This window comes from Aspergillus novofumigatus (genome assembly GCF_002847465.1).
Source record: "Aspergillus novofumigatus IBT 16806 chromosome Unknown P174scaffold_4, whole genome shotgun sequence".
Lineage (NCBI taxonomy): Eukaryota > Fungi > Ascomycota > Eurotiomycetes > Eurotiales > Aspergillaceae > Aspergillus > Aspergillus novofumigatus.
The window spans coordinates 71,629-89,295 of record NW_020194277.1 but is presented as its reverse complement, the minus strand read 5'-3'; the positions used below and the strand labels follow the sequence as shown (position 1 = coordinate 89,295).

The window sequence follows — 17,667 nt, the reverse complement described above, 5'->3', positions numbered from 1 at the left end:
GATCTATCGGTAGAGTCGAATTGCTTCAAGACCCAACTGAAACTAGCTACCTTCTAGTGGATAGACCAAACCATTTGCGAGAGATGAAACTAAGGGGGAATTATGGAAGAGAATTATTAAACGATCATTTTTCTAATTCATAAAGCCCATGAACTCTGAAGTCGTGAGTTTCTGTATTGAGATGGCAGAAACATGGTTGTCTAGACCCTAAAGGTACTTTTTGAGGAAGGCAATCTGCGTCGCAATGTTTTGTTCAAAAATTTCGCCGCGGTATATGTCGAAATGACCACAATCCAGCTCTAACAGTTCTTTCGGTTCCTTCGCCTTTTGAAAAGCGGCAATTTGTTTCTGGGCATCAATGAGGGAATCCCTGACACCAACAACCATCAACAGTGGTTTTGGTGAGATTTGAGATATATACTCCTGGGGCTCGGATCTCATGACGTGGAACAAAGTTTGGAGCGTGATTTTATTTACTCGGAAAGGCTCGATGTTCCGAATATCCGCATAATGGCGAAAACATTCCTCTGTTCCCATCATAACGCCATTCGATGAGGTGTGAGACTCATCGAGAGTCTCTGGGTAGATGGGAATATAGGTGGGATTCGATGATGAAGTTCGACCTCTATCTTCGAGTAACTTTACGACTCAAGATTCAGAAAGGCGCTCCCTTGTGACCTTCCCAGAGATAAAGGGTACCTGACTGGAGAACTACTTTGATACGAGGATCAAGTGCACCCGCGATCAAGGCAATCCCCCCGAAAAGCTTGAGCCCCATAATGCAACGTGTGTGGGATCAATGACTAGCTGAGTCAAGACATAGTGAATGACATCATGCGTATCTTGTTCTGCTCATAGTGATTAGAGTGATGACGAGGAAGACCTTCACTCTCACCCCAGGTCCGATGGTCATAGGTCACGACAGAATACCCCTCCTTGTTGAGGCGCGCAGCGTATGTGGGCAGGAAATGTTCCTTGATCCCGGATAACTGTTATAAAATGGTCAACTTCATATTCACGCCAAGGCAGACTGTCGACACATACCCCGGCAGACATTATAATCACTGGGGCTTTTGGCTGAGCAGCATAGAGATGGCCGCGAAGCAAGGTTCCATCGTGAATTTTGATTTCCAGTTTTCGAACCATGTCATATGTTGTCGATAATCAATTTCCTCTTTTGCTAATAAGACTCTGTATATGCAATTGAAACGAAAAGTTCAATGTTCAATGGTTTACCATGGTATGTAAAAATTTATATTCCCTTGTGCCTCTGACTATCCAACAATCTCTCCCCTGGGATGATGAATAATCACCCAGAACGACCGTGTCAGCCTCAGGCTGAAACATGTTTCACAAGACCGTATTCTTTTTCGTAAGTCCAATAGTCTACTTTTAGGTTGACTTTGGTGAGAATCCACCTAGATTTAGGCTGTAGAGTGAGATTGAGTATTAATAACAGCGTGGAAAATTCATGTTTATACTAGGCGAGAGATAAAAACTTATTAACTTTTCTATGAGAGCTATCATCTACATTAGTATACCTGCTGCCACAAAAATGCGTGTTTGATAATATTTAATAGTCTATTACTAACTAAGTGAGGGTGTAATATAGGGGATAGTTATAGTATAATTCTAGTTTATATAACTAGTTGCATCTCTAGTATTAGATTATTTATTATTAACCTTGGCATAGCGGTGTCTGGTAATTTATAGATTGTATAAGAGAGCAGCACTTATAAAAGGATGTTTCCTATTAGGACTAATTATAACTTATTTTCACTATTACCTGCTACTCATCCAAGATGGCTTTAATTCTTTAAGTAGATATATATATTTCTTCTTGCCTGCCTCTCACAATTAAAAGAGCTGGGGAAATAAGTATATTTTCACCTATCAGCTATACTTTAATACATAGAGCCTCTAAAGCTGTCCTTGTGGATACCCTAATTTCTATATCTTAAACTAAGGATCTTATTAGATAGATTAAAGAAACTGCCCCTGGAAAGGAGCTTTAATATATATATATCACACATAGGCATAGAGACTACTGGTTTGGCACAACCATCCTATATAAATAATGGCTGAACCTTCACACTATTATAACAGCTAGCACAGTTCAGCACATGAATAAGCAGGTTAAACTAGAGATACTTAATAGTTTATGGCGCACACTGTTTCCTAGTAATTAAATCCCACCAAACCTAGAGCTTACTAAGAGGTTGGAATCTCCTACCTTTGAAATAGAGGGTAATAAATCTCGCCTAATTAAGGTTAGGCATATAGATACCTACAATACCATAGTTCTCTATGTTCTAAGTATCAAGCTAGTGGTAGCAGGAGACACTATTTATAGAGATGTGCACTAATTCTTTGGAGAGGCTAATACCACTAAGAAGAGATAAGAGTGGCTTTGTGCACTTAATACTATTAAGGCTCTTTAGCCATAAATAGTTATTGCTAGTCATAAGAGAGCAGGTATGGTTAATGGTCTATTTAATTTATATAAAACTTAAAAGTATATACTAGATTTTAAGGAAGCCGTACATATGATGGCACTGCTCATATTCCAATGGTATGGTAGTATTTCGATAGAAAACTAAGCATAGAGAAGAGGGGGAGGAAGTATGTACATAGTGGGGGAGATATATAAACAGAGGGTGGAATAGTGCAAACAATCCAAATAGCCCTGGAGAGGTAAGCAGTTAAGATAGGTAGAAAGCTCTGTTATAAGGAGGTCCGCGGGAATATAGTGATGGATTATTATATTACCCCCCCTTTAGGTTCCAGATGCCCTCATCTGGGGTTTATTGTCATCAGGGTGATTATTAAGGAATACAGCATCTTCAGCTGCTTATAGCCATTCTGGTAGGCGCATCAGCAGGCCTGGCATGGCTGGATATCAGGCGTGGAAGTCACAGAGTAACATTAGGGAGTTCCTAAAATTTCAGGCTGGATACCAGGTAAGATTAATATTATGACTAAGCTATCTTACCCAGTACTAGAGCTTGTAATAGTAGAGTTAGGATGCTAGTATCTTATTAACCTCCCATTCATCTTCACTATTAACTTCTAGCAGGGGAGCCGGGTCCTAGAGCTAGCCAGGCAGAGGAGGTGTGGATGAGGCTTTATGAAGCTTCTTAGGCGTGAAGACAGGGTAGACTTTTATAGAATCTAGGAGATCTAGTTAGAAGGTATTCCCCTCTTACTATATAATTTAGTATGGTCCAGTGAGCTGGTTAGTAAGCTTCTAACTAAGATAGTTAAGCTTCTAATCTAATATGGTAATAAAGATGTAATTATTAATATTAAAGTTAATAGCACAGTAATGCTTATTAGCCTATTACTTCTATTAATATTAAGCAGCTTCTATACCTCTATAAGCATATAACTAGATCTCCTCCATGCATCTAGCCATCTACTGCACTTGCTTATGATTAATATTAAGGTCTAATAGTCTAGTAGCTGCTAACTAGTTAAAGGATGTGCATGGTTTAAAGCCTCTCTTAATAAAGAAGGGTGATACCCTAGTAGATTCACTTAGAAGCACTGCTACAGTGAAATTTAGTATAGATAGCCACTAGTCCCAGTCATCCTAGTAATAGTTAATAAATAGTTATAATTACTATGCAATCCACTAGTTCATGACTTCTATTTAACTATTAGTCTGCGGATGATATCCTAATAATAGCTTAAGATGGATCTGCAAGACCTTACACAGTTTATCCCAGAAATCTAAGATGAACTAACCTCCCCTATCTAAGATAATTATTTCTGGTAAACTAGTCCATAGGTAAATATAAGTAATAAAGAGATGCACCATGTTGTGAGTAGTAGTTATCTTATAATAGGGGATGGCAAAGACTCTCTTCCCTAGTCAGTCCACCATAATAAACACTGCATTAAAACCTGTCTTAGAGCACAGGAACGAACAGAAATCCATAGTAATATATTGCCAAGGTTGGTTAGGGATTGGAAGGGGCTGTAGTAGACCTAGCAGAGGGTCTCTACACATCTTTATTTAATAGTAGATAAGGTAATTATCTATATAGTAGTCCACATCCTATCTCTAAGAAGTCTAATAGTAGTGAGCACGGACAAGTCTCTTCATCTTAGCCTTGCCTGGGTGTGCAGAAGATGGTGGGCAGTAGATTTCATCCAGTAGGTAAGTATATAGGTTGCCTTTATTAGGCACCACTAGGCATCCTTAGAAGAGTAGAAGTCTATCTTAGAGTTCCTATTAGTTACTACCCACCCATGCAAGCTCTTGCTTGGGCTAGAGGCTATTATATAGTTAATTTACTTTAGATACTTAATCCACTATTAACATTAGGCTAGGGGTAATAGCTACTAAGATTTAGGGGTTAAGGTGGTCTAGCTTAAGTATTAACTAAATTCAGTAATTATTAGTCCCTTCTAGGTCTTCCAGCCTGGAGAGTGCATTAGCTAGTATATTAAGCTTCCCAGGCTGGAAAGTAATAAGGAAGCAGAAGCTAGATAAGAACTTATTCTATTAGGCCTATTAGGGGTTTAGTCACTGTTTCTATATGAAATATTATAATGCTTAATAGTCTGTAAATATCTTAAATAGTTTAGCTCTTTATAGGCCCTGCAGCTCAGCTCACCATTCTTCTAAAGCATATATAATAGCTAATAATTCTTAGTTATAGATGCTATAGTTATGCTCTACTAGATTTATGGTTTTAGAGTAGTAGGTAATAGGATGCCACTCTCCCCCCTGCTACTAAGAGAGCATACTAGTAACCACACTATTAGAGGCATCTATCTCTAGCTTTATAGGCAAGGACAGGTCATAATGGGTGAGAAGTAGAGCTTCTATAAGGGCAATCTTTAAATAGTAGAATATCTTCTTACAGTTATTATTCTATGTAAAGGGAACATCCTTCCTTATTAATATAACTAGGGTTTAGCAACATAACTATACTCCTATATAAACCTCTGATAGAAGTTATAAAAACCTAGAAATAACTAGACCCCCTTACAGTGGTGGGAGTCTTCCACTTCTATATTATAATGACCTTTTCTGGGTCAACCTAGATACCTTCTATTAAGATAATAAAGCTAAGATACTGCATCTTTATTACATAGAATTTATATTTCTTTATTAAGGCTTGTAGGCCATGCTCCTGTAAGCACTATAGAATAGCATGGATATAGAGCTAGTAGTCTAACTTATTATTAGAATAGATTAGTAGGTTATTAATAAATACAGTCAGATATTAATCCAGGCAATCTATGAAAATACTGTTCATAAAGCACTGGAATATGGCTAGTCTATTAATAAGTCTAAAGGGCATTATCTTATATTTAAAGCTGCCATATCATGAGTAGAATGTGGTAAGGTCCTCCAAGGCTAGGTCCATGTGAATCTAATAAAAACCCTAGCAGATATCTAGCTTAGTAAAGATCTTTACTTTAGAGACATGCTCCAAAATCTCATTAATTAAGAGGAGAGGATAACAGTCCTTATATATTATAGTATTTAGTTTATAGTAGTTAACACAGAAACATAGTCCTCCACCTAGCTTTTCTGCTATAAGAATAGGAGAAGCAAAGGGAGCATTACTGGGTATAATAAATCCCTTATAGAGGTTATCTAGTATGTATTCCCTTACTACTTCTAATTCTTCCATATTTATCTTATATAGGGGCCTGTAGCTAACTGCATTCTCCTATTCTAGTTCAACTTTATAGTTAAATTCCCCGTAGTAGGGAGGCAAAGTATCAGAATCATATTTAGAGAAAACATCAGCTAGGTCCTAATAAGGTTCTGGTAGGACTTGCTTAATCTTACTAATCTTATCTTTAGTAATTGCTAGACTATGGTTGGTTGGCTGAGATGTTAAGGACTAAGCTGCAATAGTCAGCCACTAAGGGAGGGAAAGGGGTTATTTACCCTATTTCTTATTAATTAGTTTATTAAGCTTATGGAGGGAAGATAAGAAGATAATAGTATCTTTCTTATATATATATTAGTAGAAGGCTACTGCACCTATTACAGCAATATTAATAACAGTCTTATTGTGAATAAATAAGTAGTATGTAGTGTATAACTAACTAGTAGAGTTCACTAAAGCAAAGGGGAATAGATAGCTTGCCAAGGTATGAAGGAAGAATAGTAGAAGGAAGTAGCTAAGGATATCTTAGCTGAATGTCTTGATTCCTTAATTTCTTTTGATTGCTTAATTAATTGTAAAACTAGGTGAGGAGTGACCTTGAGGACATATTTATAGGCAGTGGGCAGCTGGGTGATATCACTATGCTGTCATAGTGAGATCACTATTTGCCTCTTATTAAGGTTTAACCATACCATGGTTCTCACCAACACGCCCCCTTAAGCTAAGCATGGGAATGTTTAGATTATGCATTTAGTTATCCTAGTGCAAAAACCCTTTTAGTTTAAGGAAAAAAGGCACTAGTTTTATATCTTAGCAGTATGCTAGTATCTAGCATTAAAACCTTTAATAAGGAGAAAATATGCTAGTTATATCAGCCTAGAATGAATGGCAATTTCTTTTAATATGGCTGATCTATAAGGATAAAACCCTCTTGGGGGATAAAACCTTATTATATATCCTCACTAGGTCCCAGGCTGGCCATTTTCATAAATGTTTTATGTAGCAGATTATTCTCATTTTTAGTGAGGAAATCAGCCAGCTGGTATTTTCTAGGAATGTAGATAAGTTCCACTTTTCCTTCTTGAATAGCCTGTCTATTGAAATGATATATTATTTCAATATGTTTAGATCTTTTATGAAATTCAGGATTTTCAGCAAGTTTCTTAGCTGAGTCACTATCTACTAGGATCCTAGGGGTCCTAGCATTATAGCCTAGTTCTAGGTGATTATTTAGGTATTGGAATATGCTATTCAGATATATAGCCTCCTTTATAGCCTCTTTTAGGGCCATGTATTCAGCTTCACAGCTGCTTAAGGCTATAGTTTTCTGTAGCTGGGAGTTCCAACTTATAGGGTTATTAATCCCTATATCACCACTTAGGCTAAATATATATCCTGAAGTAGATTTTCTTTGATCTAAATCATTACCCCAGTCTGAATCAGAATATCCTTTTATAAAAAGGTCATTTCCTTTGCAGTTATATACTAGGCCCAGTTCTGGGTATCTTAATAGATATTTCCAGATCCTATTAAGGGCATTAAAATGCTCTTTATTAGGATTGCTCATATACCTAGCACAGTAGGTAGTGCTGAAGGTAATATCAGGCCTAGTTTTAAGGGCAAGATATAGGATAGAACCTATTTGCTTTTGATATTCTTTGATATCATTCTTACTAGCTTGGCTAGTATTCTTTCTAAGCTTAATCCCAGGTTCACCAGGGATTAGAACAGGCTTATAAAGGTCATATATACTAAATTTCTTTAGAAGTTTTTTAGTATATGTGCCTTGGTGGATGAATAGTAATTTATCTTTATAGTTTATAGAGATATCATTCCCCAGAAAGGTTGCCACTGAACCAATTTCTTTTAGTTTCATATATTTTTGAGCCTTATTGGATATCTCTCTTATATAGGCTAGATTTTCATGTATTATAAGTATATCATCCACATGGCATATAATAATGCATATAGTGGCAGTATTTATAAATATTCCTTCATCATAAGGAAGGACATGAAAATCTAGTTCTTTTAGAACTTTAGTTAAATATTTATACCAAAGCCTTGGGGATTGTTTAAGACCATATATAGCCTTATTTAGATGGCAGACCTTGCCCCTATATTTAGGATCATTATAGATCCCTATAGGTAGTATAGTATAAATATCAGCATCAATATCAGCATGCACAAAGGCATTTTTGACATCATATTGCATAATATGCCATCCTTTATTAATAGCTATTATAAGGATTAGGTGCCAGGTTTCAGTTCTGCAGGTAGTAGAAAAAGTTTCTAAGAAATCAATTCCTAGCCTTTGATAGAAACCCTGAATCACCCATCTGGCTTTATATCTAATAGTTTTTTCACTATTAGTTATATAGTTATTATTTATAATAGCAGTATTAGTTATAGGCTTTTCTTTAAAAACCCATCTACCCTTTAGGGCAGTTTTCCCCTTAGGAAGATCAACTATATCATAGGTATGTTGGCTTTCCAGCTCATGAACCTCCTCTAAGCATGCCCTTAGCCATTCCTTAGAATTAGGGCTATTCATAGCTTCTGGGAAGGTATTAGGCTCATTTATAGTAGTAGTAGTTAGAAGAAAGTCTGCTATTTCTTCCTTCTTATTTAAAGAATTTAGATAATTCTTTAATGTAGTGTCACTAATAGTGAATAGGGCCCTATCTTCTCCTACTACAGAGAAGTTTATATTTTTATGTTCTTTTCTCTGGGGAATTTGAACTTCAATCCTATGGTTAGGAATAGTTGATACATCCCTTATTTTAGACCTAGTCATTGGTCTAGAATGATTAGGGCTAGCTACTCTGGACTCCCTAATAGAAATATTATTCTTATTAGGGGTAGCTGAGCTAGACTCCTTTATAAGGCTATCATTAGCCTTTATATCAATATAGTCATATTGATTTGAATCCTTAGATATTAAGGATTTCTGGATTGGCTGAGGCTCTAGGAATTGATTTTCTAGGATAGTAACATCCCTAGACCATATAGCCTTATTCTTTTTCAGATCCCATAGTTTATAGTGATTATATTGGCTATAACTAATAATAATAGCTTTCTCCTTTCTGGGAGATAGCTTATCCTTAGGCATATTACTATGGTAGTATGCAATAGATCCCCAAGATCTAATATTCTGGATGTATGGCTTTTCCTTATGAAATATTTCATAAGGTGTTTTGAATCCTAAGGCATTATGGGGTGTTCTATTATATAGATAGGCACTAGCAACTAGTGCCTAACCCCATAGATATTTAGGAGCATTTGCCATTATTAGAAGGGATCTGACTTTACTAAGTAGAGTCAGGTTTATCCTTTCTATTAAGCCATTAGGCTCTTTAGTATAGATTGGGGTAGTATTATGAATAATACCATAGTTATTTAATGCCTTTTGGAAGCATTTATTAGTATATTCAGGCCCATTATCTGAAAAGAATTCTCTTATTCTTTTCTTATTATTATTATTCTCTGCCTTTTTTGCATAGTTTATAAAGGTCTGAAAGGCCTCATTTTTATGCTTTAGCAGGAATACCCATAGATACCTAGACTTCTTATCTAGGAAGGTTATATAGTACCTATATTTATCATAGGTGGGTGATAAGGGGCCTCCTATATCACTATGGATCCTTTCAAGGATATCATAATCCTTTTTATTCAGGGATTCTTTATTAATATATCTTTTATCCTTAGCAAGGATGCATGTAGGGCATTTATTACTTTTAAATTCTTCTAAGTCTTGCTTAGATATAGCTATCCCCATATTGCCAAGTAGCAATCCTAGGGGTACAGCATTTATATGCCCTAATCTCATATGCCATTTCCTAAATTCAGATAATTCTGAATTAGTTAGGCAGGCATTGACATGTTCCTTAGGATATAAGATGGTGAATAGGATATGGTAGAGGCTGTTTTCTTATTTCCAGCTATAATAGTCTGGTTTTTAAGATATAGGGATACTTTATCTTTAGTAAAGATAGTAGTTATCCCTAGTGCCTCAGATATTCTATCCACACTTATAAGGTTAATCCCTAATTCAGGGATGTAATAGACATCCTTTAGTATATTTATATATCCTGAGGGATATTTAATAAGAATATCACCCTTATATTTAGCCCTTAGGCTTTTTGCTTTGCCCCATGAAATTATTTTATTTATTTCTTTATATTTAAAGAAATATTCCATTCTATAAATAGTATTTATAGTAGCAGCACTATTAATAATAAAATCCACTTTTGATCCTTTCTGAGGAAATAAGTGTTCTGGTATGACTAGATGATCTAGTTCATAAGAGTTATTAGTGACTGCCCTAGTAATAGGGGTTTTCAGAGGTGGACGTACCTCATCTTCAGCTATATCAAATAGCTGATCATCAGGGATGTCCTTCATATTTAGCCATGGATCAGAATCCATAGTATAAAGGGTATATATTTCAGGATTCTTAGTCATATCTTGATCTGAATGATCAGATTCATGACTATTAGATGAATCATGATTTAGATGATTCATGTTAGGAGAATCATTTAAGATATCAGAGTCTAGACTAGATAGGATTGCTTGAAAAGCATCCTTTTCTTTTAGTCCTTTCTGATTCTTTTGATTCTTCTGAACCTTTGAATACTTTTGATTCATCTTATTAGCCTTATTCCCCTTTTTCCACCCTTTGGGTGCCTTATTAGGGAATAGGAAATAGCAGTTACTAGTATCATGACTAGTAAGCTTGCAATATTGGCAGTATTTGCCTAAGGAATGCCTTTTATAGGATTTACCTGTAGCCTTAGTATATAATAGCCTATGGCTATCATTATGACCATTTTCCCTTCCTCTTGCCTCATCTGCAAGGCTAGAAAATAGGGATTTAATAGTGTAGGCTTTTGGGTCATTCCTTAAGGACTGGGTTATATTAGATATAAACCCTTCATATTCATGACCAAGGCTATTCAGTACCCAGGCTATAATAACCTGGTTAGGCAGAATGATATCTTTTTCCTTTAGGTTATCCACTAATCCCTTAACCTTATTAAGATATTCTTCCATCGTTTGGAAATCATCCAACGTGGTATTAAAGAAATCTTTTAGGGTGAGGTATTCAGTAGTGAATCCCTTAGGATTATAGAGATCTTGAAGCCTTATCCAGGCCTCCTTAGCCTTAGCTATATTATTTATGTGAAGAAGAGGTCCATCTTCACATAATAGTTTTATAATAGCTAGTGCTTTATCATTCTTTTTGCCCAGGACATCTTCCTCAATAGCAGAGGATAGATCTTCCTTTATAAGGGTGGCCTTAGTCCTAATAGACCAGGTTATATAGTTATCTGAGCCATGTAGCTTTGGCAAGCTAATCTTATCAATAGATGCCATATTGAATATAGCTTCTTTAGACTCAGAGTATCGATTGATAATCAATCAAGTACTAGGTTAGACCTAGTATATGGAAGGGTATTGATTAATGAATAATCAATAGTATAGATCCCTGGAAGAGATCTTGGTATAGGAGATTGCCTTAGAGCAAGGCCGGGCTCATAACCTGTGAATAAATAAGTAGTATGTAGTGTATAACTAACTAGTAGAGTTCACTAAAGCAAAGGGGAATAGATAGCTTGCCAAGGTATGAAGGAAGAATAGTAGAAGGAAGTAGCTAAGGATATCTTAGCTGAATGTCTTGATTCCTTAATTTCTTTTGATTGCTTAATTAATTGTAAAACTAGGTGAGGAGTGACCTTGAGGACATATTTATAGGCAGTGGGCAGCTGGGTGATATCACTATGCTGTCATAGTGAGATCACTATTTGCCTCTTATTAAGGTTTAACCATACCATGGTTCTCACCAACACTTATTTAGTGGGTGGGTAGGTTATGGTTATAATGTTAGTTCTATACCTCTTCCTTATAGGGCTCATTCCATCTTAAGGGCATAATGCTGCTGATTAATTTCCTCTATTCTTATAGGTCAGTATTATCTAGTCTTATAGAAAGGTGAAGTAGTGGTTATTAGTGTTACTAGGTTAGGCTCCTTAGGGGAATAAGGCTTAGGCGCCTCCTTAAGAGCTATAGAAGGAAGCACTAGAGACTGAATATATAAGTGTTTAGAGGTATCTAGGGACCCTTAGATTATTCTAAGAAAGGGGTGCCATGACCTTATACTATAGCCCTGTAGTTCTCCTATTAAGCTATATGTATTTAAGGGCTTAGTTACTGCCCTAGAAAGAACTACAGGGCCAGGGGTGGTTAGGGAGAGAAGAGAAGATGGAGCTAAGGGAGGGAAGATATCCCTTTTATACCCTACCCATCACCTAGTGCAGCGCACCACATTATATTAGTAATCTTGGTTAATGGGTTGCCTAATTAGGAAGTTATAAGGGACCTCCCAGTTCATCTATATAGCTATCTTATCTTAGTAGGCGGGTGGTGAAGACCAGATTAACCATTTCTCTATGCAATCTACTAGTATATGGTGTTCCGCAAGCTATATCCTTCCTAGTATAATATCATGGCATCCCAGGTCTAGTATAAGAAATGGCATCTATCTTATAATATAATTATCTGTGGCTATAGTTAATATAATAATATAGGTAAGGGGAATAGACTGCTTTCCATTAAACCCTATAACCATATACTCCCTTTCTAGGGGCACAGTAGGTATTCTGAAATATTAAGATATCTAGATAGCTAAGGAAGTAGTCATACACACATACACATTTACTCTAGTATTAACTAGGGAGCTTGTAGATACTAAGAATCTATTAATAAGGATAAGAGATTTTAATTTAAAACTATCTTCTTCATCACCTAATAGATTCTGTAAGTCTAAGTTACATAAGTTAACTAATTTTACACCTAAGAAGGAGACTTCTCCTAGGCATCCTTATTTTCTGGTTTAGGAGTAGGCTTAACAGGCTGTTCTAATACTTTAAGCTGCGCAGCCTGCTTTATAGGGCAGCTATAGCTAGTATGCCTAACCTAAAAGCATGTAAAGCATTTGCCCTTACTTATAAGATACTTCCTAGTCTTATTATCAAGGTTGCTAGGAGCTAGGGAAGCTGTAGTAGTACAGCTATAAGTAGTAGCATTATCTATAGAGGAAGTAGCTATAGCTGGGGTAGTAGTATAAGATATTACTCTAGTCCCTCTGGTTTAAGTATTAGCACCACTATTTAAATAAGTCTTAATTCTCTCTATATTCTTAATATTTATTACTATATGGCTACAGTAGTCCATGAACTCCTAGAAGGTCTTATTATTATTATTATATGTAGGTATAGTGAGCTCTTATATATAGAGAGATAGTTTATTATACAGGTCATCTTTCTAGGTCTCCTTAGGGATGCTTGCTTCTGCCATAAGGTATAGGAACTTAGAAATAAAGTTATTCCATTTAACTAATAGCTTTATATAGAGGGTGTTATATTTCTGCTTAGCAACTCACTCATAATTAGGGTCCATAAATATATTTTCTAGGTGCTTAAGGAGGTCAGTAGAGTCCTAGTATAGGTTAACAGTATCTTCTCACAGATAAGGGGTAATGTGCTTCTAGGTGTTGCCCTTAGTATAACTAGTCATATAGGTGATCCTCATCATAGGGTTAGGGAAGTGGTTAGTATTAGTAATAAGCTTCTACTTAATAGTTAGTAACTAATCTTTAAAATAAGGATCCTTTCTATTACTAAGGAGAGGAGGGTCTGGGATCTTTACTAACTTACTACTAGTAGCTAAAGCCTAGGAATAGACTGGCTGACCCAATCCGCAAATCCATATCCAACCCACCCAATCCGCACTTTGGGTTGGATGGGGGTCGACCCTGATCCAACCCACATGGATGTGGGTGGACGGCATCCAGCCCATATGGATATGGGTAACCCATTGGGTGCATGTGACTGGCAGAATTATCTGGGTATATGGATTTCATGGTTTATCCAACCCATCTCCAGACCCAATTATTTGTATGTCTCTTAGAAGTAAGAATAAGGAAGGTATAAACTTTAAGAGATTTTATAATTATAGTCCTTAAGCATAGACATTCTATCATTGAGAGATTTCAGGTTTAAGTACATTGTTCTGTCTTTCTTTACATGCCAGCTAGTTCACGATAATGTCCAGGCTTATGTGCACTATTACGGAGGTAACATGAGGCTGAGGGTGCTTGAGACTCAGGTAATGCAGGTGCAGAAGGCTGAGGTAAGATAGGCTCTGACTGCTCTATAGACTCAGTAGTAGTATCCATCTCATTAAGGATATTAATATCCTCATGATCACTAATATATGCTGCGCTCATCACATCATCAACCTCACCTGCTGACTGATCATGATAGTAATGCAGATCCCATTTCTTAAGTAGTTGCTCTGACTCAGAGATATTATTTAACTCAGCATAGTCTTGAGCAATAGCAAACCAATCAGTGCACATCTATATTATAATTGCTTCAATAGTAGCCATATGTAAATGTGCTTGATGGTAATGACAAACATCATAAGCACTATTAAAGAGTCATTCAACACCAACACCACTGGATGGGATAGCAAGAAAGTTAGATGCCATCTAACTTAGAATTGGAAATTATCTGGCATTCTGTCACCACTAATCCAGAATGTTAAGGCTCTCTGGGACCTCAGTGCCTAATCTCTTCATATTAGATATAATAGTAGTAAGAGGAATAAATCATACCTTCTTAAAGATAGGTCTCTAACTCTGGATAGAGTTGACCTGACTAAGATACCTGTTTTTGTTTTTGTTTCTGGATCTCAAAGATAGCCCACTGTAGGCCTTCTTTCTGCTTTGGCAGGATAGAAGGGGTAGTAGCATTAGGGTGTAGGATGCTATAGTACTGAAATAGTTTATAAAAAGTTATAGAGTACTTCTTATACTAGTTAATCTCATCCTCTGCCCAGGAGCCTTTCTGAAAGATAGATAGCTTCTAGGATGGATTAAGAATTGTTGTAATTACATAAATATACCCTTCTGCCTTATAAGTACAGCTGTAGTACTTCTTCAACTTATTATAGGCTGCTTGCAGGGCCTTAATAAGATGCTTTTTCTAGGGAGCCTTCTTCTTCTCCATCCTTCCAGTTATATCTTCAAGATGATTAAATAACACATTATAGATAGTGTATACATCATGTACACTAGGTCCTGATGTTGAAAGGTTCATTATGAAGGTAAAGAAGGGATAGAGAAGTTTAATTAGATATTCAAGATGCTTCTACTCAAAATCTAAGAGTTGAAGATGCTTAATATTATGCGCAGTCTATATATCCACAAAGATCTTCACCTCACTCTGGAGTTTCACTGCCTGATAAAGTATCAAGTATGTTGAATTCCATTGTGTCTTGCAATCTTGTAGGAGAAGGTAGGTTGTCTTTGTACAACCCTTAGTATATTAGATCTGAATGAACTTCTATTAGTGTTGAGGACTTGCATTCACAAACTTAACAATCTTCTGTATCTATAGAGAGAAGCTTGTTAGAAATCTAGCAATGAGAGATTAAGGATGTCAAACCTTCTTAAGAGATTGCTTTAGGCCAGGTGGATTATGTAGCTGCTGATCACCCTCTATCCAAGTCTTTGTAATCTGATCATCCTCTAATTCAATATTTAACTGAGTTAGGAAAGCCTTCACTGTAAGTTGAAGAACATGAGCAAGGCAAGGTATATATTAAATCTTATCAATAATCTCTCTTGTTAAACTTGAAGTTGACTAGGTATACTTATAGAGTACACCATGAAGTTATAGATCAAATGTAGTCTATTAAAAAGAATTAAGTTGCAACCCTTTCTATAGTTTAATTCCTAACTCTTGTATCATCTTCCTATTATTACTTGTATTATCTGTGGTAATAGCAAGAACACGAGAGTGAAGATTATGAAGAGAAAGAATATTTAGAACTATACTTGCAAGATTGCTTCCTGTATGCTCACCCTTAATTGGATGAAACCCAAGGAGCATTTCCTGAAATTTAAAGCTTTCATTAATAAAGTAAGCAGTAATAGTAAGAAAGGGCTTAGAATCTGGACTTATCCAGTAGTTAAGAGCTAAGGAGATTTTACCATTTAGAGAGAGTTTGGCAATAAGTTCAGAATGACTGATAATAGCAAGTTCCTAGAGACGCTCCTTAAGAGTTTCACAGGAGGGAATTTGTATATCTAGATTAATCATTTAAATCATGCATGCAAATTAGACATGTTTAACTGTGTGAAAGGGGAGCTGATAAGCAATAATAAATCAAAGGAGCTGGTTAATAAATTATTCTAGGGAATAGGTGCAATCCTAATAATTAATACAGAGTCTAAGATGAGAGATTAAGGAGCAAACCTTAGTAATAATATATTATTATAGACTTCCTTCTGATTATCTATTATCTTGAAAACCTTTATGCCTCTTTAAATGATAGTGTAGATTAGTTGTTCTATTTTGCTTAGGAAAGTTTGGATGGGCGAATAGAGCTCTATAACTAGGAGTTAAGCAATGAAGTAAGGGATCACTAGAAGGAACACTTGCAACCTCTGTAAAATAATTCTATACTTATACTCACCCTCCTGACCATTTTAGCTTAATATCCTTTACTTTGCAATCTTTTGCATAAGGTGTCTTATTCCACCAACTATAGAAGTCTACATGCAGCTCAGTATTTATGAGATAAAAGACCACTTAATAATATTATTTGCTGCCAGGGGCTTGCTCAAGCATAGAAGGGATCTGAGGAGATTGACTAGAGGAAAAGGCTATAATCTTAGTAGGTGTAGCCTCAGAAGTATTATTAGGAATTAACTGAGAGATAGAAGAACTTGGCCTAATTATAGATTAGCAGGTTTGGGCCTTAAATAAAGATTATATATCTAACTGTATATTAAATTCTTGAAGAGCATCTGTAGATAGTGATGGAGTAGAGAAGAGCATTTTTAAATTTAATAAAGGAATGATTAGGGATTGTAAGAGACTAGAATGAGGATAATAGAATGAAGTAAAGGGTTACTTAGTAAAAGTTTGAATAAGTGGGTTCCTTATCCCATGTACTAAATAACTAACTCCTGCTAATCCTTAAATCTCCTAATGAGAGATTACATACTTAAAGAATAGCAAATTACCTGAAACCCCTAAAATTGACTTAACACCAGAGAATCCCTATGAAAGGTTTAATAAAATTTTTTTGGCAGTAATTAAGATGGGCCAGCAGCAGCAGAGCTACTACTAGCAGAACCACCCACACTACTACCAGCACCACCAGCACCACTAGCACCACTACTAGAACCACCAGTGCCTGAACCACTAGTAGCAGAACTTGTGGCAGCTGAATTGTGCTTAGGTTGTTTGCCTGCTGGATCTAAGTGAGGTTAGTTAATCCACTAAATTCTCTTAATGAGAGAATTTAACTAGTAAATTGCATTATATACTATTTGCTAAGGTAGTCTTTCTCTTCACTATATTCTCCTTTACAGACTTTATATTAGCTTTTTTAAGAGCAGTCATCTTATTAATTATAGAATTGTACTCTGTTAGTTCTGCTGTAAGAAAGCCAGGGACTGCTGGTGTAGAGTGATTAGAAGGTTTTTTACTAATATACATGGTGTATTGGTTAAGGTCTTTATTAAGATAGTCTGTCTATAGGCTCTACCTAGCATGCTTAAGAGTTAAGGTAAGCTCTTTAAGAACATCCTAGGCCTCATCATATTCATCCTAGTTAAAATTAGATAATTCTCTTATTAGGAGATTCTGTAACATACTTTCAACCAAATGATGTTAACCTCACCAGTACTAATAGGGTTCATGCCATGCTCTAGTGTGTTCACTATGGCGTACTTTAATGTGTGGTATTATATCATGGCACCAAATATTTTGCCCTCTTTGACCATGATGTCTTTAAACCTTTTGGTATCTAATACCAGAGTTTTCCTTAAGGTTGTGTTGCCTTTGACATTAGTATCTGCAATGAGGAAGCCCTAATTACTATCCCTAATAGTGATGATCTCCTTCTCCTTGTAGATATTAGTAAGTATCTCTCATTGGGAGATTTAAGTAGTATACCC

The 17,667-nt window shown here is 36.1% G+C and overlaps 2 protein-coding genes across 2 annotated transcripts; both read right to left on the bottom strand.

Moving 5' to 3' along the window:
• Nucleotides 1-207: 207 nt before the first annotated feature.
• Nucleotides 208-1,146, bottom strand: P174DRAFT_430530 (alpha/beta hydrolase; the record flags this gene model as incomplete). Its single annotated transcript, XM_024825635.1, has 3 exons — nucleotides 208-623; nucleotides 896-989; nucleotides 1,045-1,146. The coding sequence occupies 3 exons, from the start codon at nucleotides 1,144-1,146 to the stop codon at nucleotides 208-210; spliced, it is 612 nt and encodes a 203-aa protein (XP_024682122.1).
• Nucleotides 1,147-16,800: 15,654 nt separating this feature from the next.
• On the bottom strand, nucleotides 16,801-17,206 carry P174DRAFT_430529 (uncharacterized protein; the record flags this gene model as incomplete). The annotated part of the gene is made up of 2 exons (XM_024825634.1): nucleotides 16,801-16,964; nucleotides 17,035-17,206. 2 exons carry the CDS (start codon nucleotides 17,204-17,206, stop codon nucleotides 16,801-16,803), a joined length of 336 nt encoding a protein of 111 aa, XP_024682121.1.
• Nucleotides 17,207-17,667: the final 461 nt, after the last annotated feature.